Genomic DNA, 22068 nt, shown 5'->3' on the forward strand with positions numbered 1-22068 from the left:
TTTGTTTTTTAGCCACTCCTTCAAAAACTGCACCAAACCTCACAGCAGCGGGGTGCGTTTTGCACCCTGATGGTGTCGTCAGAGCGGGGACAAGCGGAGCCCACCATCATCCAGCCCCATCCCCAGCCGTGCCTCAGTTTCCCCTCATTTATTCTAAAGGCTTTCCCGGCTCCTTTAAGCCCCCCCCGCCCGCCGAGGCTCGGCCCCTTTCTCTGACACAGCAGCCGAACCGGGAGCCGCGGGGAGGCTGCGGCCGGGCCGGGGCCGGGCGCCCACCGCCGCTCCCCCCCCCCGCCCCATGGCTCTGCCCGGGGCGCCGGGAGCCGCCCGCCCCGCTCCGCCCCCCCGGAGCCCAGGGGGCGGCCGGCCCTGAACCGGCATCGCTACGGCCGGTCGGTCCCGGGGGGAGTAAAGGGAGGGGGAATGGGGAGAAACGGGAGGGGGATGCGGGAATAGGGGACGGACGATGTGGGAACCGGGGATGTGGGAACAGGGGATGGTGGAATGGAGGATGAGGGTACCAGGGATGAGGATACCAGGAATGTGAGCACCACGGATGTGGGTACCAGGGATGCAGGTACCAGGGTGGTGAGCACCAGGGATGGAGGATACAAGCACTGGGGGCAGAGGATGCAGATACCAAGGATCAAGGATGCAGGGATGCAGGTGGAGGGGATGGAGGATGTAAGCACTGGGATGGAGGATTCAAGTAGCAGGGATGCAAGATGAGAGTAACGGGTTCAGAGGATGCAATCACACCGGTCTTCCCTACCATGCCCCCCCTCCCCACTCTGCCTCAGTGCATTTCCCTACCTCCTGAGGGAAGAGATGGGGCTGAGGAGGCGTTTTGATTGACCCCTCTTAAAGTGGAGGGCTCCCAAGGGATGTCCCCTTCCCCCAGAACCCTCAGGTAACATCTCACCCCTTCTGACAGCAGCCAAGAGAAGGTGGCCCCCAGCCTCCACGTAGAAGCCCTGAGGGAGGAGGAAGAGGAGGAGGAAGAGGAGGAGGGGGAGGAAGGAAGAAAAAAAAAATACTAAAAGGACGAGGAAGAGCTTGGAGTGGAGCCAGGTGCTGGAAAAGGGTGATCTGGATCTGGCTGCCTGCTCACCTCTGCGCCGGTAAGTTTCCAGGTTGTCTGTCTGTCCATCTGTCTGCCTGTCCGTCCATCTGGCTCAGCGAGACCCCCGTCTGCATGTCTCAAAGCAAGGGTGGGGGGGTGGTTATACAGTGCCTTCTCCCCTCCCCGTTTTTCCATCCCCACCAGGGCTGGCTCCCTCACTGTCTGTCTATCCCTGCAGGAGGGAAACCCGGAGCCCCTCAGCACCGCTCCGCATCGGAGCCACCGGCCCTGGAGCGAGGGCCCAACGTGGGGTGGCTGCACCATTTCTGGGGGGCACCCGGCCCTGCATCACCTTCCCCATCCCCAACGAGCAGGAAAAGCTCCATCCGCCGGATTTTAGCTTCCTGGGACATCCAAGGGACTCATCCTCCTCCTCCATGGTCCCCCTGTGCATCCCCACGGCCGCCGGCTGAGCCCCCCCTCACCCACCGCCCGGCTCTGCATGCTGCCTGGAGCAGCCCCCAGCCGTCCCGCTGCTCCACACCGCGGCTCGGAGCCCCCCGACAACGGCCTCGGTGGTGAGGCGGGGAGGCCAGCAGGGACTCCTGGGGAGCGTTAAGATGGTGAGAGCTCTCCGGCCGAGAGGGGCTGCGCGGACGCCAGGCCACCGGGTTTGGGGGTCGCAGGATGGACAGAGCCCTTGGGGCCGGGAGCCGAGGCCGGTAGGAAAGGATGGACTCCCGGAGCTGCCAGGACAGGCAGCCCAGTGACCCCCCCAGCAGCAGCAGCAGCAATTGTAGCAGCGGCAAAAGCGAAGGCGAGAGGGAGAGGATCCGCAGCCGGATGAAAATGGTCATCGGGCAACTGGAAGGCATCTTGCAGGAGCTCAAGGAGGTCGCCAAGGAGCTCCGGGAGGTAGGAGAGGATGCCGGGTGGGATGCAGCACAGGGGTACGAGGAGATGGGGTGATTGAGGCTGCACCCCGTCCCAGCCCCGTCCTCACCAGCATCACTTCCAAAAAGTGGGGGAAAATAAGCCAGATTTGGAGAAATTTGCTGTTGACCTTGATGCTTGGGGCCATGCTGCCCCGTCCCCATAGATGCTGGGAAAGAGCTTGGAACACAGAGCTGAAGCTGGGCAAATCTTGGGGAAACTGGGGTGCTCTGATGCTTGGTCCTGGGAGGGTTCTGTTTCAAAGCACAGGGGTGGATGGAGAGGAGGTGACAGATCCCTCGTGCTGGTGACCCAGGGGTGGCGACTCTGTGGAGGGAGACACAGCAGAAGGCTCTTTTCTGCAGGCAAAAAATGTGTATATATCCATACAAAGTGTGGTTTGAGCTTCCAGTTGGTCCAGAGGTGCAGTGATGGGGAATTTAATTGTGGAAGGGCTGCACAGCCCCAGTGTGTTTGGGAAGCAGACCTGTTTGTGGCCATGAGCTGTGGACGTCTTGATTGGGAATGTGGTGGTGGCTTTGAGCATGGCTTAGTTTTGGGATGGGGCCGATGGCTGTGTGCCCTGAGCCAAGTGTGGCTGGGTTGTTGGAATGGGTGAGGGCTCATTTCTGTGAGGGATAGGAAGAAATTAATGCAGGTTTTGCTGAGGGGTCATGGATAGAGACCATGTGGGGGTCACACGGAGGCCCCAGAAGCCAGCTGGAGCTCTTGGGATGCAGGTGGACTGACAGCATAGTTAGTGTAGACGTGGCCATGCTCAGGGAGGTGTGACACCTACCAGCGTGACGCTTTTCCTGGGGCCTTCGTTGGGATAGCTCTGCTCATTCCATGGGGCTTTAGAGAGGTCAGTCCCCTGGGAAAGCCAGCTCTGGTCCCCAGGTGATGCCACATCCCAGTTCATCGCCCCACCAGAGCTCTTCTTCCTTTGCAGAAAGCAAACCTAAGCACACCAAGGGTAGAAAGGCCCCTGGTTCCTTCAGCTCCAAAGGGACAGCCTAGAACCCCTCTGACAAATCCCTGACATACTGAAAATAGTAATAATAATAATAATAATAATAATAATAATATAATCAGGAGGCAGAGCTGTTTTCTGTTTGATCTGAACTCACTTTGCTCTCCTCTAGGAGCTTCGAGAGGCCTTTAAAAATGGCAATTCACAGCTGCTTCAGTGCCCCTTTCATAAAGCCCATGTATTTAAAGCCAGGAGAGACCTCTGCATGCACCTGAGCATCCTTTCTGAGTGCTTCAGAGCTTAACTCTTTGGTCTCCATTCAACTTTTGGGCCTGTAAAGTCCTTTAGCATCCCTGCAGCACCCTTTGATAGGCTGCTCAATCCAGGTGGGGAAGAGGAGAAGGTGGTCTGAGGACACAGGGCAGGTGTGAGGGGCTCTGGAGAGGTTCCCATTCCAGGAGTTGCAGGAGGAGACAAGCAGGACAGGGGACAACTTATTTGCACCCAAGGGGTGCATCCCAAGCTGCCTGCAGCACAAATCTGACGACCAGCCGTAGGGTTCTGGGGACATCTATCTTCTCCTCTTCTCTCTCTGCACCCATCCCTGCTCATTCCTCACTCCTGATATTGTTTTCTCTCTGAAGGCTGTCATTCCAGATGTCCATTGTATCGGGGATGCTGTTTTACCAGTCTTTTCTCCCACTCTCCCTCCCTCCCTCTTCCCTTTTGTGTATATAATTATTCTCCAGTGCTCCACGACAGGGCTGTATTATGTGAGGGGAAAATGATTATTAAATCTTCGTCTGAGATCGCACACTGGAAGTAAAAATTACACAGGAGGCCAGGACCAAATGTGCTTCCGCTGAGCAGGATCCACATCCTCTGCCCTTTGTACCTGTATCCTCCATCCCTGGTACCCATATGTTTGGTACCCACGTCCCTGGTACCCGTATCCTCCATCCTCCATACCTGCACCAATGGTACAAACTCTGGTCCCCACATCCTCCATCCCTGGTGCCTGCATCCTTCTTATACAGCCCTGCTACCCTCATCCTCCATCCCTGGTGCCTGCATCCTTCTTTCCTGCATCCTTCATCCTTGATACCCAAACCCCTGGTACCTGCATTCCTATAGGATGCACAGCAGGAAGAGGTGATGCCATCTCTGCACAACTCCAGTTGTGCATACAAGCCCCCTAAAATCTCACAGAGTGTCCCATCATACCTGTACCCCCCGGGGGAGGTGACACCCGGTCATCCCCTGCTCCTCCCTTTGGAGGCAGGAAAGGTCACAGTACAACCCCTTCAAAATACTTTAATGATGTTGTAATTGATAGGTGATTATCTGGCAACGCTTTGGAAAGTTCTTGGTGAGAGGGTGGCTTGCTATTTAAACAGCACATTTCAAAGATGTGTGTGATGAGTTTGAACTCTTTAGTGGCTGATGATACAGCAAATGGTCCAGAGATGCTCGATGCACTGGAACAGACAACACAGTGTGCTCATTTATACGTGTCAGCTTGGGCAGAGAGGCCACTGTCACCCAGCTTCTCCTTGCAAGCGAGCTCCGATTAATCATTTATTCATTATTAAACATCTACCTCCCCTTCACTGTGTTTGGGGAGACGTGGGAAGGTCCCTTCTGCAGGGCTGCAGGGTCATGGGGCTGCCGGAGTCTTAGGGCTGCTCCTTTTCCCAACGGAGGGTTGGATTTTCAATTCAGGGAGGATTCAGAGTGCAGTGCTGGGAACGGGGCGCAAAAACCACCTCTCCTCTCTCAGAACCGGTGCTTTGCCCCACACTGTGAGAGCACTGGGGTGGGATGACACACGCACAGGCACAGCTCGCCCGTCACCGAACCAAAAGCTCCCCGCTGCCCCCCGCTTTGATCCCACCGCTGCTCCACTTCAAAGGCTGCGACGCCAGGGCCGTGAGATTGCGGCACTTTGATGGTGAGCATCTCCCCGCTCCTTCCATCCTCTCCTGGAGGTGCATTATCCATCGCCGCCCGCATCGGGGAGAGCGCACCGCCCGCTCGGACGCAGCCTTTGAAGTCCCCTCTTGTCCTCCCGCGTCATCCACCGGCTCCCCAGCAGCTCTGCTGAGTTGTCAGAAGAAATTATCTCGCGAATAAGAAACAGCGCGGGCACTGTGTCGAAACGCGAGCCGTTTGCGGCCAAGCTGGTTACCGAAACTCCGTTTAAAAATAATTAATGAAACAAAGCAACGGTGCTCCAGTTGTTGGTCACCCCTTGGCAGGTATCCAGCTGGGAAGGGAACCACCCTGCTGGGTGCACAGATGTTAGCTTTAAAAAAGCTCCCTGTGCTGTTCTGCTGGGTGGGCGCCCAGGGTGGGAAGCATCCAGGGTTCCCAGTTGGGGTGATTGGAGGCGGCTGGTCAGTCAGCCCACCTCCGTCAATTTGCATAGAAACATTAGGGTTGAAAAAGATCTCCAAGATCACTCAACCCACCACGTCCCTCAGTGCCACATCTCCACATTTCCTGAACACCTCCAGGGACGGTGACAGCAACACCTCCCTGGGCAGCCAATGCATCACCACTCTTTCTAATGTCCAAACTGAAGCTCCCCTGGCGCAATGTGAGGCTATCGCATGCCATCCTATAGGTGAGGGATGTCCTCTCTCGGCACCCAGCTAACCCCAGTGGCCCCAGCATCCACATGCAGTTTCCGGGCCCATTCATCACCCCAAAACCCATTCATAGCCATGGGTTCAGGTCTCTCTGCCTCTCCCCATCGCCCCCATCCCAGCTCACTCCGCTAAAATCCTTTGACAATCCAAAGAAGCAGAGGGGAAGAAAAGACCAAATCCTGCTTTGCATTCAAATCCTCAGCAGGTACCCAGTGTCACGGAGGTATTTAACACCCCCCCACCGCCCGGTTAAAATAGAAAGTGCAGGGAAGGGCTCTCCTAAAAATAGAGCTGATGTGACATTAATCCCCACAAGGACCGCAATGGGGACAGTGGAGACGCAGCTCCTCCTGGCTCCCAGGTGCCAACGTCCCCATGGGGGTCCCAGTGGTGGGGAGAAGTGAGGAGGGTCCCCCGGTTTGGGAAAGGGACCCGGTGCCGTGCCTTCCTGCAAAGAGAGGTGATCTCATTTTAGCGGAGGGCTTCATGAAATCATTTTTCTGCCTTATTAAAAAATAATAATAACCGGGTGTTTCCCAGGGACAGCTCTTTGCCTGAGCTTCTTCCTCATTCTTTCCCGTCACTGAGAAAGAAGAAGTCACGCAGGCTTCTTTTCTCTCCTTTTTCACCCAAAGAACAAGAAGGGTAAGGAAATAAAAAGCAATCTGGTTGTGCTTTGGGAGCATTTCTCATTTGAGATGTTTCTTGTGGGTGCTGCAGCTCCAGCCAGGGGCCCCAGCTTGCTCTTGGCATCCTCTAAAGCCAGAGCCTGGAGAATGGACAGTGATCACATTGTGTCCTTCAGATGAGCCCCTGGCTGCTGGACACGGTTTTAGGGTGCATTTATAGCATTTTAATATTTCACCCGACCCTCTGACTCAAAGCTGAGGATGCACAGAACGAGGGCATGGGATAGAAACCAAGGAAAAGCCTCTGTGATGAAAATGGGATGGAAGGTTGAAGCCTGAGGATTTAGTTTCCTCCAAAAGTGTTCAAAAACTTGTGTCATGAAGTCTATAGAAATGATGGGGGAATGGTTTAGCACTGGGATCGTTTGTTCTCGGTGGATGAGGAGAGACCAACAGCCTTGGGCATGATGCTGGTGGAGATACAGCAAGGGTTGGTGGCAGACTGTGGAGGAGGAGATGAAAGGTGTCAGGCAGGACACTGTGTGTAGATTTGTCTTCCGTCCTTATTTTGGGAAGCTCGTGGTTTACTTCCACCAGGAAACAACATGTGGGTGGGCTGAGGGATGAGAAGGAAGGGCAAAGCAATCATGAAAAGCAACCCTACAAAGGATGTGGAGACAGATTTGGACACCATGGGGCACCACTCTGTCCCCAGGATGCCGTGCTCTCACTGGCTCTTGGTACGTCAAGCAATTTGTTAGTGATGGGGTAGTGTTCATCATGCAATCTTGGGATGGCCTGCTTCACTTTCCCCACTTGGGGAGTTGAGATACTAGAAGAAGGCAGGCAGTTTTTACTGCTGTTTCCCCATGGTGGAGTGTAAAGGATGCCACGTGCATGGGGATTTGGGGTGTTTACTGCCTTCTGACCCCCCTCTATGCAGCCCAAAGCTTATTGGGGGTCCCCAGAAAATAGCAGGGAACTACTAGGGCACCACAAGTATGCCAGTGTCACCATGCCTTTGGGTGGGCTTCTTCCTCCTCCCGCTAAGGGCCGATCCATCCGTCCATCTGTCCGTCCATCTGCCCACAGGTAGTGAGCCAGATCGACCGGCTGACGTCCGACTTCGAGTTCGAGCTGGAGCCGGATGATTGGACGACAGCGACGGCCAGCAGCACCTCCAGCAGCGAGAAAGGGGGGGTCTCCTTCGAGCTGGGACCCCTCGACTTCGCAGCGGCCGACATCCTGTCCGACAGCTGGGAATTCTGCTCATTCCTGGATACCTCCACCCCATCAGACCAAGGCGACGGCCCCGACCCCCCACGGCCTCAGCCCCCGCCGTGCCGCCAGCCCGACTACCGGCTGATGAACGGCGGGGTGCCCTTCGCCAACGGGCCCCGAGGGGGCACCCCGGACTCATCCAGCGAGGAGGCATTCGCTCCCCAGCAGAAAGGTCCCCATCACCGGACAGCCGGCACGCGGGAGCGGGTCCGCTTCAGCGACAAGGTGCTGTACCACGCCTTGTGCTGCGACGATGATGGGGATGGCGCCGACGAAGCGTCCCCAAACGAGGACGGCACCGAGGAGCGGGGCCTCAAGGTGACCCCGAAGAACCAACCGTCTGTTGGTGGCAATGGTGGTGGCACTAGTGGAGGGCCACCGGCGCGGCGGCTGATGAGGAACAGCAGCACTCAGACTGTGGCCGACAAAAGCACCCAGACGGTGCTGCCTTACATCCCGGCCAAACAGAAACTCAAAACGAAAAACTGACGTCGGTTCCGGCCAAGGGTTGGGGTTGGGTATCTTGGGAAGGGATCAGAAGTATATATATATATATACATATATAAATATATATTTAAATAAATCGCTACTACTAATAAAATTGAGATGAGAAGTTGGCAGAGGAGACAAATGTCCAACTACCTTACCCGTCGTTTTTGAGGCTCAGGGAATTTTCAACTGCTTTGTGGATGGAAGGTGCAGCTCAATAAATCGTTCATCGTGGAGAATATCGACAATAGCATATAGAGATCCTATGTATATATGTACCAAGAGAGGTGAGCTTCTCACTTGGGGACACCAAGAGAGCTTGGTGGCTGGGCCAGGGAGGGCAAACGTCCCTCGCTGTGATGCTCTGTAGGCACTTGGTAGGGAAAACAGGGTGGAAAAAAGCAAATTGAGAACTCACGGGTGGCTTGAGGGAATTAACCCCAGGAACGGCAGCGATGGAGTTCAGGGACCCACATCACATCACGTCCCCGTCTCGGGGTACCCATACTTGGAGCAATTGGTATTTCTGAGGTTACAGACCAGGGCATGCCAGCTGATGGGAATCGCCACCTCCCATGAGCTGAAATAAGAAGTACAATTTCATTTTTTAGGTCTTTTAAGGCTTTTTTTTTTTTCCCTAGTTTTTGGGATTTTTTTCCCCTTCACAGCTGTATGAACACCATCTCCTTCCGCATTTCCCCATATCCCCAGGGCTGGGATTTTGTGAAAATTCAGAAGAAAATAAAATTTATTTTCACAGATAGATATACCAAGAGATTGGGCATCCCTGTCCCATGTGCTGGAGAAAGGCACCCCACCACAAGGAGAAGTGGGAAAGGACAGCTCCTCTATTATTTTGCATGCCAACAGCTGGTTGCTTATTAACTCCTAAGAGTTTTCTTTACAGCTGAGCCCCACTGTAAAAGTGTGATTAATAGATGCAGCTTTATTCTTTAATAATTTCAGGAGGAGCACGACGTAAATATTCAGAGCAGCTCAATCTGCAGGCAATGTCCTTGCGCTCTTCTACACGACCAGAGACAGCCACAGAAGGGTTCTGCTGTTATTGAGCAGGAAAATGTGGGTGTTTTTAGGGCAAGGTTCAAGAAGAGAACACAAATTATTAATTGAAATGTGGAGGAACCATTCGGACTGGTAATAATTGCTTGGTGATGAATGGTGCTGAATGAACGGGCTTTGTGTCCCAGCAGGATTTGCATTGGTCACTCAAAATTATGGCTCCTGCAGGACTGATGGGGCTCTTTTTCGTCCTGGTGCAGTTCTTTTATTATTCTTCTTCATTCCTAAGTGACTTTCTGGGCATTCAGATGGACGTCAACATTTCCAATGTGGGGAGAACACCTTGTCTTCCTCAGCACACCATATGTTAATGAATTAATATTTATCAGCCCATAGCAAAAAACTGCCCCAAACACCTGGGAACGGCCAGGATAGGAGCATCCCTCCCCGTCCCCCATCCTCAACCCCTCTTCAGACACCACAAAAACTTTGAGAAAGCCCAAAACAGAGCTGGGCACCACACGAGAGCTTGCAGAGGAAGGGGCAAAAGGCTCGTGTTTTCTCCAGAAGCAATAAAGAAACAATCAGCAAATAAAACGAGGACACGACCCAGCACGACGGCTCCGGCTGCTCTTCGCCTCGGGGACGAGATGTGACAGCTTTGCTCATTTTTGCCCTTTCCTCGCCCGCCGGCGGGTACCGTGCTGGCGTTTGGCACGGTTTGATGGGTTTTAAAGCAAAATTTCAGCTTTGCATTTGAATCAGCTGCCTCCGGTCGGGGATGGTGAGCAAAGCAGGTTTCTCGCTTTTACCATCCTTGGGGGGAAAATGCAAAGAAATGCTTTTACCTGGGGAGGAGGTCAGGAAAAATAGAAGCAAAATGAAGCAGCAGAGACAATGCCTGCATCCCAAACACCCCACAAGGCTTCCAGTGCCCCACCTCCTGCTAAAATCCAAATGCTTGTCATGCTGAAGGAGCCCATGGGCCACCTCCCTCCTTGCCTTGGTGCCCCCCATTTCCACTGGTGGCCCCAAGGACTGCATGTTGCTCAGGGCTGGGTGCTGGCCGCAGCTGGAAGACGAATGTTTTGTTTTTTCAAGGGAAAGGCTATGCCTTCTGCCTCTGTTAATGTACAGCATCTTGTCTTATTTGTTCCTTGCTGTTCCACGGCTGAATTACTGCAAGAAATGTACCAGTGCCTCGTGCAGTGCTTCTTCTTCATAACTGTGAGATCGGCTTGCCTTCAGGCTCCCCTTCCAAATATCAGGAGCTGTTTCATCCTCAGGATGCTGAAGCACTTCCCTCCTCATCCTCACTCATCCAGCCCCACAGTGCTCTGCCCAATGGGGAAAAAAAGGATGCTGCAAGGTAAGAGCATCCCAAAAGCACAACCGCACGTCCCCAGTCTGATTTGCTCTGCAATGCAGTGACTGTGTGTCCCATCTTGTCCAGCTCTGCTTATCTCCAGCCATGTTTCCATCTGCCTCTGCATGCTGCAGAGCTGGGTAACACCTGCTGGAGGTTATCTCCTTGCAGACAGAAAATGCATTACTTGCAACAGCTTCCATCCCCCCAAATTCTTCCCATCTCTCTCCTGGGGTTGTTGTCACTGTGCTCTCTTGGTACCCATGGGGTGGAGATGTGTAAGCCTGGATCCCTGGGTCCTGCCTGCTGAATGGGGAGATGGGAATGAGCTGTCCCAGCATCCCCATGAGGGATGAGGGGGACTGAGTGGCATCTGGCGGCAGTGTGCAGCCCATATCTTGAGGCAGGGTGGCGAGGATAAGGCCAGTCCAGATCACAGTGGGAACAAGTGGAAAGAATCAGTGGGGCATGGTCAAGTGTCCACGGGGCATGGATGTAGACTGGGATATGGGCATGGATGTGGGCATGAGAATAGTCTTGTACACAGACATGGCTAGGGACATGGATACGGCCTTGCACCTAGGCAAGGGCATGAAAATGGATGGATTGGCATGGACACGGATACAGACATCAGCATGGACATGGATGTAGACATGGATATAGACTTGCACATAGGCACGGACGTGAGCAATCCCACAGCACAGCTCAGACAGGCACTACCAACCCCAAGCTGAGCTCATATGGGCTCGCAAGCCCACAAACTGGTAGAGGCCTCAAGTGGGGCTGATTGTGCACAGTGTGGCAGATCTTGGGTGAAGGTCACCAGGTCCCACCTGTGTCCTCTGCCCAGACACAGTGGCTGAGCCATGCAGTGCACCAGCTCCAGCTCAGCAAACTACACTGCCACCACTCCTCACATGTCACCTGGGTGCTGGAGCAGTCACACAGTGCCCATCAGGATGGGTTTTCTCCATCAAGACACATCCAACTACTTCACCCTGCTATCCTTCCTGAGCTGAAGGAGGAAATTCAGGTCTGGTCCTCTGGTGGCCGTGGCTGAGCTCGACCTAAACCTTTGCTACCCTTGTGGGTAACATACACAAATATTTACTGCATTCTGCACCCTGCTGCTCAGTGACCGGGTGCTCTCCACCACTGGGTGGCAGTGGGTGCCCACACACACTCGTGTCACCACGTCCCACACAGATGTTGAGGCTCTCCCCTTCTTGCCCTTTTAATCCTGCACACTGCCAAGACACAGGGACCAGTGCCAAGCAGAGACAATGTGGTGGCCTTACGTCACAGCACCTCTGCAGTTGCCATCTCCTTGTGCTTCATTCCCATTGAGGATGCTGCAAAGCTTTCACCTGGAATGCAATCAAAAGGGGTGGAGTTGAGGCCAAGAACATCACCCAACTTTAACCAGCAGCCCTCTAGGTCCTGTCCCCACTGTGGGATGTGGCTGAAGCAAGCAGCACTCCCTTTCAGGGTGGCCAAGACTGACTTTTGCACTCGCCTCTGGGGACAAGAGAACAGGGACAAAATTCTCACAGCCCCACATCCCTTTCATTGGGAAGCCAGAAGTTCCCCAGATGGAGACAGCTGCAGGGACCCCCCAGCAGAGCCCCAGGCCCCATCAGTCCCCCCAGGGCTCTCATGATGGTCCTAGATCCAGCCGAGCCTGCAGGAACGCAGCCATGTCAGAGCAGCCCTGGAGGTGCTTGTAAGACAAGGGATGACATGCTTGATGGGACTTCTTAATTAGCTCTCGCTAAACCAAAATGTACCGGGGCTCCCCTGGCGGAACAGCATCAGACAAAACATTAATCATGCTCCAAATAAATAATTAAAACATGGTGGCTCTTGAAAGGGAAAAAAAAAAAATAATAGTAATGAGCAGGGAAAAGCAAAGCTGTTGGCTTTGATGCAGTGGCCTTGGGGAGGAGTAGAGCTGCGTCCCCAGTGCCACTTGAGCCAGGAGGGACCTTGCCTTCAGCAAAGCCTATGGCCAAAGTCCTGGGGTGTCAGGATCAGCGCCGGTGGGACTCATCCCAACCTCATCCTTACATCAAAACCTTCATTTTTTTACCAGCTGGCTTCCAGTGCTGGATGTGGCTCATCTGATGACCTGGAATGCTACTCATGGCCACCATGGGATGCTATGCTGCAGTAGGTGCCCTAGGAACACCTCCTTGCCCATGGCTTTGGGAAGGAAACAGCAAAAAAAAAAAAAAAAAAAAAAAAGGCTTGGAAAAAGAAACTCCCCCTCCTCATCCTTTTTTTAGCTCAAGAGGAGAGGGTTACTCAGCACAAGCAACACAGAACTTAAATTATGCACAGAGCCATTTGCATAGAGGAGCAGGGTTTGGGAAGAGCTGATGCCATCCCTGCTTCCTACAGGGTGTTTATTAAAGAGTAAGTTCCAAAGCAGCTCCAAGCCAGGCCACGGTGGGATCACTGATGGCACTTAATGCAATGAGCATATTTTTAAGCTTCTCTTTTTTCCTTCCTGTCCATCAGGGCTGCAGAGAGATGGGATTGCTCTTCTGTCCATCGAAGAGCAGGCAGCACCATGGATGGGCAGCATCCCCTGCCTTCCTCCTCCTGCTCTTCCAAACCTGGTTCCCAATCAGCCAAGGAAGCCGTGGTTCACCCCTGCTGAATGTGGGACACACAGAGTATAGGAGCAGGGGACACCTGCAGATGCTCAGGTCCAAATGTGTCTTATTACGTTAATATTTGCTGGTAATGAAGTTAGATAGCACTTGGAGCTCCAATCAAATTAGGAAAGCTATAATGAACAAGAAGTGGTGCATTAATTCATTAGCAGGGAATTATACTAAATTATCTCGGCAAATACGGCAAAACTTCAATTTACCAGAGGTGTTTTCAAATGGCTTTTGCTCCTTCACATCCACTGCAGCACTTTTTTTCTTTTGGAAGGCAGCAAGAACAAGAGAAGTGAATTAACTGCAGCTCCTCAGGGAAAGGCTGTTGTCTCTGGGATGGTAATGAATGCCCACAAGGGATACCAGGAACTTTGCTTTCTTTCTCCTTTTGTGAGGAAAACGGATATTATTTACAGTAAACAACTCAATTTCACCTTCACCAAGATTTAGAGCAGCATTCTGCTTTGCTAATTGCCATGGAAAGAGGGGAAAAAAAAAAAAAGGAAAAAAAAAACAACCATGTAGCAATTTACTTGAACATGTACAGGCAGAGCATTAATAATGCACATCTTTGGGAAACCAGCCCTGATACAGATCTGCTGATTTGTGAGCACCTACAGCAAGAAAAATGGGCAGCCAAACTTCCCATCATCTTAAGGGGAAGGTAGAGAGCTGTGTGGATGCAGAGGACTGAGAAAGGACACAGCTTGTATCACCCCAGCTCAGCACAACCACCTCTCGTGTGCTGCTAAGACCTCACAGAATGGCCAAAGTGAAGAGTTCCTCTTTTCCTTCCTCTGGTTGATGCAGCATCTCCGAGCTGCCAGGCCCTAGCCATCCTCCTTCCAACCCAAGCCATCCTATGACCTCTCCAGCATCACCCTCACTGGGTAAAGGACCCGCCGTAAGCTTGCAGAACTGAAGTACCTCTCTTGGGAAAACCCCCAGTTCATTATTTTTTACCAACTTTTAATTGTTCTTACTGTGATCTATCTCCCAAGAGGGACAGTTTGAAGCAGTCAACACAGATGGGCATTTGTGCTCACGCACGCAGCGGACGGCACAGATCTCCTGCTCATTTATTACCCTTAAATCCTTTTAAGTAGCACCTGATGTTCTCCCGTGCAGTAAATTCTTTTCCTTTTAATTAATTGCCTGGCAGCTCCCCCATATCCTCTCACCAACGTCTCCATACAACGTGGCAATCAGGAAGTGGGAGACACCAGCAAATAACTGCGCTGCGTTCTCACTCCCATTATTAATTCCCACAAATTGATTGTTCTACCAGCATCTGCAGCTTTCTAATTAAGTCTTTACTCAGGTGCTCATGTGTGTAAGGAAAACGAATGCTAATAAAGAGCAGAAGCAGAAGGGATGTGGTGTGCACAAGTATGCTGATTGAGCATTACAACAGGAGCAGCTCCAGCCATGGGTTCAGGAGCTGCACCAACAGCCCATGAAGGTTTCTCAGGCTCACCCGATGCTCTCTGCATCCTATGTGGCTCAACCAAGCACGTTTAGTTCCTCTGGACACCACTGGCAAATGGTTTTGTAGATTAGTGAAGACAACATTGTTGGAAGGAGCATCAGTATAGACCAGCCCCCATAGTATAGTGGTCCCCATCAGCACCCCATTGGTGTGCCTAAGGACCTGCCTGGCCACACTCAGCCCAGCTTCCCTGGGCATGTCATTCTGTCACGTCAGAGAAGAGAAAGGGGTTTTAATCTCCTGTAGCTCCTCCACGAAACAGCTTGTGCATCAAACACTGAGGCTGACAGCCTGATCTGGGAAAATTTCCACCCATAAGAAAATTTTACATGGCTGTCTCATTTTTCCACCCGATTATTTCGGCTCAGCTGCTTAATTCATTGAAAAGAGAACTAGGAAACATTTTCCCCTAAGCACATTGTCCCCAGGCTTCTAAATCAAGCTCGCCTAGGGATGGGGATCCTACTTCACACCCCACAGAGCACAAGTGCCAGGCTAATTGCTCCGTGCAAACAGGATCATTCCCTGACAAGAGGTTGCATAAGGCTGTTAGGGAAGGATCATTTGCAGCAGCATAGCTCTGCTCAGGTTTTGTCTGAGCATGTTGTAAGGAAAATCAGCAGTGCGAGATTGCAGCCTAATGGCAAGGGTCTTGCAGCCCAAGAGCTTAAGGGGAAGAAAAAATTAAGATGACAATTCTCATTCTGTGATTCAGCTGCCAAGGGGAGGCAATGCCTTTAATCAGCAGCAAATATAGAGGGACGTAGCAAAAAACAGAACAAAATGCCCAAGAACTGGAGCTGCTGGCATTGCTCTCTGGCTCACAGCTTGGCCTCCGCATAGTCTGTCTAGGATTCAGCTTGAGAAGGGTTGCTGAGTTCATCGAGGTTGGAATGAACACTAAGATCATCCAGCCCAACCAGCAGCCCATGCCTGATCATCACTCAGTGTAACATCTACTCTTTTCTTACACGTATCCACAGACAGTGTCTCCATCACCTCCCTGGGCAGTCTATTTCAATACCTCGCCTCTCCTTAAGAGACAAAATTTTCTTTAATAACCTCACTGGATAGGGTTGCTGCAAACGTTAACTAATTGACTTCTTGCATAGATGGAAACCGAGAGCATATGGATAGAAGGCAGCCAACAAGGTTGGGAATTCCCCTTGCAAAGCACACCATCCCCAACCAAGGCACATTCCTGATTCAAGGTGTTTGCCTCCACTGCTGACTCACCCAAGGCACAGGACCCCACGTTGCATGAAACAAGGCAGTTCACCTGATACACGCAGATGACTTCATGCCCTCTAGCTCTGCAAGAGGCATGGACATCTGGCCACAGGATCAGGTCAGGCTATAGGTGAGCTTAGCCAAGCAGCTAAGATTATGCTGTGCAGGGGAGGGAAAAGCTACAGAATGAGGTGAGGGATTGAACATCATATTACCTCCAGCCCTTATCTTCAGAAGTAGGAACTTTTCTTCCAGGCTATATCAACTCCTACCATCATCAAGTCCCAGACAGAGCTGCTGTTGCGTCCTCCATTACCACCGCTGCTAAGGAGGAGCAAACAGGACTTCTAAAGCCCCAAATCCATTTAGCATCTGTCAGCTGCATTGCCTTTTCCCCTGATAGCCCAAAAATAGGAGCTAAACCACCAGCTGTAGCCACACCGTGATTGGCTTACCTGGAGGCTGGTACCTCATCTCACCCCCATTGGAGCAGACCAGACCCAAGGCTGCCATTCCTCCTTCCCACTGAGGGCAAAGGGAGGACAGAAGCATTTCTTTTTATTAGGAACAAGGAATTACAGAGACACACTGGGAGGGCGGCTGTATCTTTTACACACAAGAAATATTCCAAGGGCAGTTAAGCTCAGCAAAACAGCAGCTATGAGCATGGCTACTTGAACCAGCATAGGAAGTCCTCCAGCAGCACCTGAAAGAGACAAAAATCCCCTCACTACACATCTAATGGCTTCCCACCATCTGCCAGGGGCAGAACTCACAGGATGTGTCAGGAAACTACTCCCCAGGCTGTCTTTCATTGATTATGCTAGAGATTCAGTGTAGGTATGAAGTCATGAGAGAAAGAACATGATTAGGTCAACTTAGAGTCACCTTCAGTTGAGACAAGGAGGCACAGTCGTACACGGATCCCACATACCCTGTGGTGCCTTCCCTGCTGGCACACGGCGTCCTGAGGAGCCCCACAATCCCTGAGCTGGATCAAGGATTAGCAGTGGTCCAACTGAGACTTCAGCTTCCGCTCTCCTCAAGGACCCATCTAAGAGGACACAAACATATTGAACTCACGGGAGAGAGTTCCTGAGCACTCCAGATTTCAGGGCTTACAGGAAGGCAGCCCTTGCAAGGATGGGTTTCCAGTGGTTTGACATAAGGGCAGTTACAACACTGAAGAAGAGCCAAGTTTGTCGTTGAGATGCGACCTATTTCCTAGAGGCCACCCAGCACCTCTGCCATCCCAAGCTAGAAGGTCACCAGGACTCAGGGCTGCGTTTAGGATGCGCTGAGCCCTACCTTGCCTGGAAGAAGCATCCCTCTTCAAGCGTCTCCCTGACCATCTGGCCAGAGGGTTGGTTCTCCGGGAGTATCCTCCAGACAACAGACAGTTGCCTGTCTCACAGCAGCTGCAGATATCTCCACTACCCTCCACAGGAGCCCAGCTGAAAGAGAAATACCCATGAAGGAATCGGTTTTGAACCCTTTCCTTCTAGCTGTGCCCATCCACACGTCCTTCAGCTACTCACAGGCTGCTGGCTTTGTTGAAGGAACAGGCTTTGTTCAGTGGATTGGGGGCCTGGTCTGCTGGAGAGACCTTCAGGTGACACGTGATGTAGATCTGGAAGTGAAATTAAACCAACATCCCCGGGATAAATTGAGTTTGGTCCTGCAGAACACGACCACATCAGAGCAGGCCAGGACAAGAGGGGTAGGCATCGCTTCTCACCAAGTTTCTGTCATCTCCTGCAAACTTGAATGCATCAACCATGAACTGCAGTGTTTCCTGCCTTGGCCGTGGAGATATGAAGGCTGAAGTGGCATCATCTGCTCTCCCATCCAGCAAGCACCTGTATGAGGGTCAGACATCAGGGCAGCCCCAGCTATCTGCAGCATTACTCCACAGCCCAGGCCACCCCCTTACCCGCTTAGGTCAATCAGGGCGTATCGGGGAGAGGAGCTCCTGTCAGGGCTCAGAGTAGCCACACAGTCATCCACAAACAGCCTCAGTGGTACGTGGCCCCCAGCCATGACATCAGCCTGGAGATGCAGGCTTTCCCCCAGCTGGACACCATTGGAGAGCCTCTCAGTCCTCCAGTCATCTGGAACGGGAAGGCTGAGGTTACAGGCAGCTTTGGAGAAAAGCACATCGCCCTCCCATGTACGTAGGGCCCCTCAACCAAGGAGCAGCCCATGCATCCCTTCCTTAAGACTTCAGTCCAGCTCAGGACTTGTGCTGCTTGGGCCATACAAGTACCAGAGAGAAATGGGACTGGAGCTCTACACCCACCACTCATGAGGCGCAGGGAGAACACCAGCTTCTCTTCCATTGACAGTGTGGAGTGGAAGGGAACCCACGTAGGTCGGACAGCATTGCTGCTCACGTTGCTCTTCCTAAATGGAAAGAGGTGTTAACAAACAAGCAACCATCACTGTAAGTCCATAGATGCAGAGGAACAGTCCTGTTTGCTCACCTGGGATAGTGACACTCAATAGGAACCACAGCCGGGCTGGTCCTTACAATGACCATGTTGCCAACAGGAGTAGGTTTATAGAACAAACTTGTTTTGTAGATCAAGGAGTCTGATGTCATCTGGAAGGGACATTTGGGAGAACTCATAAGTTCATAAAACAAACCAGTCAGTCAAAACCTCAGCACTGACAGTACTAGGACATGGATATACATCAACCATGGAGACATAGCCTGTCCTTCATGTTCTCCAACCCAAGGAAAAAGCCAGGAGCCCTGCTTGCAGCTGACTGGTGCCTCACCGAGGCTTAGTAAGTGCCATACTTGGCAAAAAAAGCCCTGCAACAGTCACACTACAGCTCAATTTCTGCTGTAAGCATATAAGTGCTACAGCATAACCCCAGCCCTCACTATCACCTTTACCAGGCCATTTTTAGGACTGAGACACCTGCAGAACTAATTAGGCAGTGTAATAGTGCATTGCCCCCAAAGGCTTGCATTTACTCATCACCACCATGGACTATAGCCTACAGAAATCACATTACCCTAAGCAGCAGCATCACCAAGGATGGAGCAGCCCCTCACCCCAGCACCCCACCTCACCTGTAAGGTGCTGCCACACTCATGCAGCCCAGCCCTGAAGGTCACCACGTTCTCAGCAGCATTCTGGGCTGTGGCCGGGCAGGCAGCCGTACCCAGGGTCAGGTCTGCAGCCCGGACCAGGCGCCCGGTACCAAAGAGGTCCCTGTGCACTGTGACCACCATCTGAGCCTCCTGGCACCACACAGACACGGGGTGCAGTGGGGATGCAGCCTGGAGCTGGGACACGTCCACCCATGCCCATGGGGAGGGCTGGGAGAAGGAAGGCACCTGGGGTGGCCTCCAAGAAGAGTCCCCTCGGACCCTCAAGACCCCTGAGTCCCTTGAAGAGAAATCCCAAGGACTATAAGATGCTGCTTCAGCCAGCATCCAGCACAACAGGACAACTCCCAGGCTGCCTCCAGACCCCATCTTCACACCAACAAAAAGAAAAAACCCAGCAGGTAGAGAAGAGGTTGCTCAGATGCCTTTTATACCTTGCTGAGCAGAGGGGATGCACCTGGAAGCTGCAGGCGGGGCCTCCTGCAGCCCTTGGAGCATCCAGGGGCAACCCAGGTCAATGGAAATCAGCTGGGATCATTCTTCCCTCTGGGAGCATTGCCCTGAATTGCCCCAGAACGTTGTCCTGTGTCTCACCTGTTTGAGATGGCAACAGCCATTGTCACCTCGGTTTTAGGGGCACACAGGGAGGTGACCATGGAGGGGACACAGGGCACGTTGTGTCCTGTTGCATCTCGTTGGACCACGGATCTTGTTGACCTTCTGATTGTCCCTGTGTAACAAGAGAATGCACCCAGCTACAGCAACCAGTGGCAAGGCACCAAGATGCAACTTAAGGCCAGCAGCCCCACAGCACATCTCCATGGCCAAAATCATCCCTCATGCTTGTGCCTATGTGTCTCTTACTATGGCTGAAATGGAGCTAACATTGCCCAGCATTGTGCCAGAGGCTCCCACAGCATTTTAGAGATTCCCCAAAAGCCCAACTGTGAGCATCAGCCATTCAGACATGGAGGGAGCTTTCATAGCCCTTTAGCTGCCAAATCCACCTGGGCTCTGGCCCCTATGTGCTGACAATCTGTCCGTGCTCGATTTCATGGGTATCTGCACTGGGTAATTGTGTATCAAGTAATGAAGGCATCATAACCGGCTTATTTGCATAGAAAGCAGAGGTACAAAAGCTGATCTGCCCATAATAGCAGCTGATAAGTGAATGGCAGGCATAATCAAGAGATTAATTGGCCCTCGTGTGTTAATTATGCTAATTGGCACAGCTGCTGGTGCGTACAGTAGGATGACTAATGGCTCTACATCGCCGTGCAGAACGGGGAGGTTGGGGGTCACGCGGAGCTACTGGGGTCCACTTGACATGGGGACGATGCCCTGCAGCTGAACAACCAGGAGGGATTTTGACACGGAGGAGTCGTATTTGTGCTGTGTTTTTACAGCAGCGCTGCATGCACGCCAGACAGAATGGGATTTGGAGGATGAAACATCTTCCTCTCCATCTGCAGGATGGGTCTGGGGTTGTGCACGCCGCTCAGACTCGCAGGAGGCAGCCGAATTCCAACAGGACCCCCCTTTCCTGCTGGCCCATGCATTAGACATCTGCTGCGGTCTCCCCAAAGTGTGGATAGTTTTATGAGTGATGAATAAATGATACAACAAGAAAAACCTCTCCGGTGGCTCAGGCTCTCTTTGTTAATTCAGGAAGCGGTGGTCGGCTCCAAGCCCGGCTCGTGCCCGTGCTAGCTGGGTGGATGGGAGATAGATGGGCCTTAAACACTGCCAGCTCCTGCTGGGTGGGAAAGGCTGAATGTCAGGGGTGGGAATGGTTTTCGTTCTCATTTGGGATCAATAGGCTGCAAGAAAAAGAGAAAAATCTACCACCTCCCAGCCACATCCATCACTGCGATCTGCATTTAATAGCTCTGAAGGAATAGCCCTTTCCATTGGTGACTATAGATTTCCTCTGGTGATGAAGGACATTAGGGACATCTCCCTGCTCTTTGCATCCCTGGGCTAGGAGCTCCATCCACTGGTTGGGTGGGTGCCATCCATCTCATCCATCCCTAGGGATGCACCTGGGACGGAGGGATGGGGGGGAGGGCCCAGATTGGAACACGCCAGAGCCATCGAGCATCAGCACCTGCTTGTTTCCCTGAGCCTGGAAAATTATTGTGTGCATGGAAACGAACTGCATCGTCAGCACTTCTCTGGGCTGCTCATCCGTTTGTTTGCCAGGGTGCTTTTTTCCACTGGAGTGTTAAACACTGTATTAATCGGGGAATCGAATGGGTGCCCTGCCATGCTTAAGCAACCTGTACATACCTGAGGCAGCACATGCTTCTCTCCGGCCCGCTGAGCAACGACAACCTCATTTTGCCTCCTGCCCCAATGCTGCCACCCAGCTCAGAAGCACGGCCGAGGGATTTGCCTCGTGGTCATTAAGAGGCATTGAAATGGCCAAGTCACCCTGCTAGCATCCACCCATGCACCCCAAAAAGAAAGGAGCCCTGCTTGGCAAATACATGGGGAAAAAAAAAAAGTGGAATGTGCTTGGAATTTTAAAATAACACCACCCTTTCATTTCCCTGGTCATAGACAACTTCTTTACACCAGGTAAGGGCGTTTATGGGATATCACTGTTTCGTTTGAAATCTCTCTTCTGAGTCACTGAGATAAATACTGCCTGCTCTTCCCTTCTGCTTCAGCTCGTGTCTAAGTGCTGATGGATAAATCGCTCAAGTTGCCCGTGACAAACGAGGCCAGATAGCCAAGCCTGTAATTAAAACGTCTCTCAACCCCTTGGTTAACTCTGACATATTGGGACCAGATGCACTGCAGCAGCAGGGAGCAATCCAGCCCAAAAAAAAGATGGGTTCAAGGAGGGAGAAAGGGGTTCTGAAAATACCAACCCTGCTTTAAAAATACCGACCTGCTGAAAACAGCGCATCCCCACCAAAAGGATTTAGGCACCGTGCATGGGTTTTTCAAAGCCCTTTGATGCCTGAAAATAGGCTCACGAGCATCTTTTGGGGCAGGTGGAGGAGGATGGCTCTAAACTGGCTCTGATTTCCACTGAAAGCAAACTTTCTTTTCCTGACCCGAGTAATCAAGAAACCTTCTGCTTCCCTCTGCCTAACATGAGCTCACATCCTTGGCTTTGGGGCTTTGCTCCTCACCTTCAGGAGCT

The 22068-nt window shown here is 52.3% G+C and overlaps 2 protein-coding genes across 2 annotated transcripts; one reads left to right on the top strand and one right to left on the bottom strand.

The window, feature by feature from the left end:
- The first annotated feature begins 1795 nt into the window (after positions 1–1795).
- On the top strand, positions 1796–8019 carry INSYN1 (inhibitory synaptic factor 1). The gene is made up of 2 exons (XM_042824740.1): positions 1796–1978; positions 7342–8019. Exons 1-2 carry the CDS (start codon positions 1796–1798, stop codon positions 8017–8019), a joined length of 861 nt encoding a protein of 286 aa, XP_042680674.1.
- Positions 8020–11704: 3685 nt separating this feature from the next.
- On the bottom strand, positions 11705–19283 carry LOC122163365 (zona pellucida sperm-binding protein 3-like). The gene is made up of 8 exons (XM_042824548.1): positions 18876–19283; positions 18277–18395; positions 18093–18196; positions 17727–17904; positions 17532–17652; positions 17332–17423; positions 17102–17247; positions 11705–11772 (listed from the first exon to the last, which is right to left on the bottom strand). Exons 1-8 carry the CDS (start codon positions 19281–19283, stop codon positions 11705–11707), a joined length of 1236 nt encoding a protein of 411 aa, XP_042680482.1.
- Positions 19284–22068: the final 2785 nt, after the last annotated feature.

Source organism: Centrocercus urophasianus, unplaced genomic scaffold (assembly GCF_019232065.1).
Source record: "Centrocercus urophasianus isolate 14NV4802_14NV808 unplaced genomic scaffold, USGS_Curo_1.0 seq_23, whole genome shotgun sequence".
NCBI classification, from domain to species: Eukaryota; Metazoa; Chordata; class Aves; order Galliformes; family Phasianidae; genus Centrocercus; species Centrocercus urophasianus.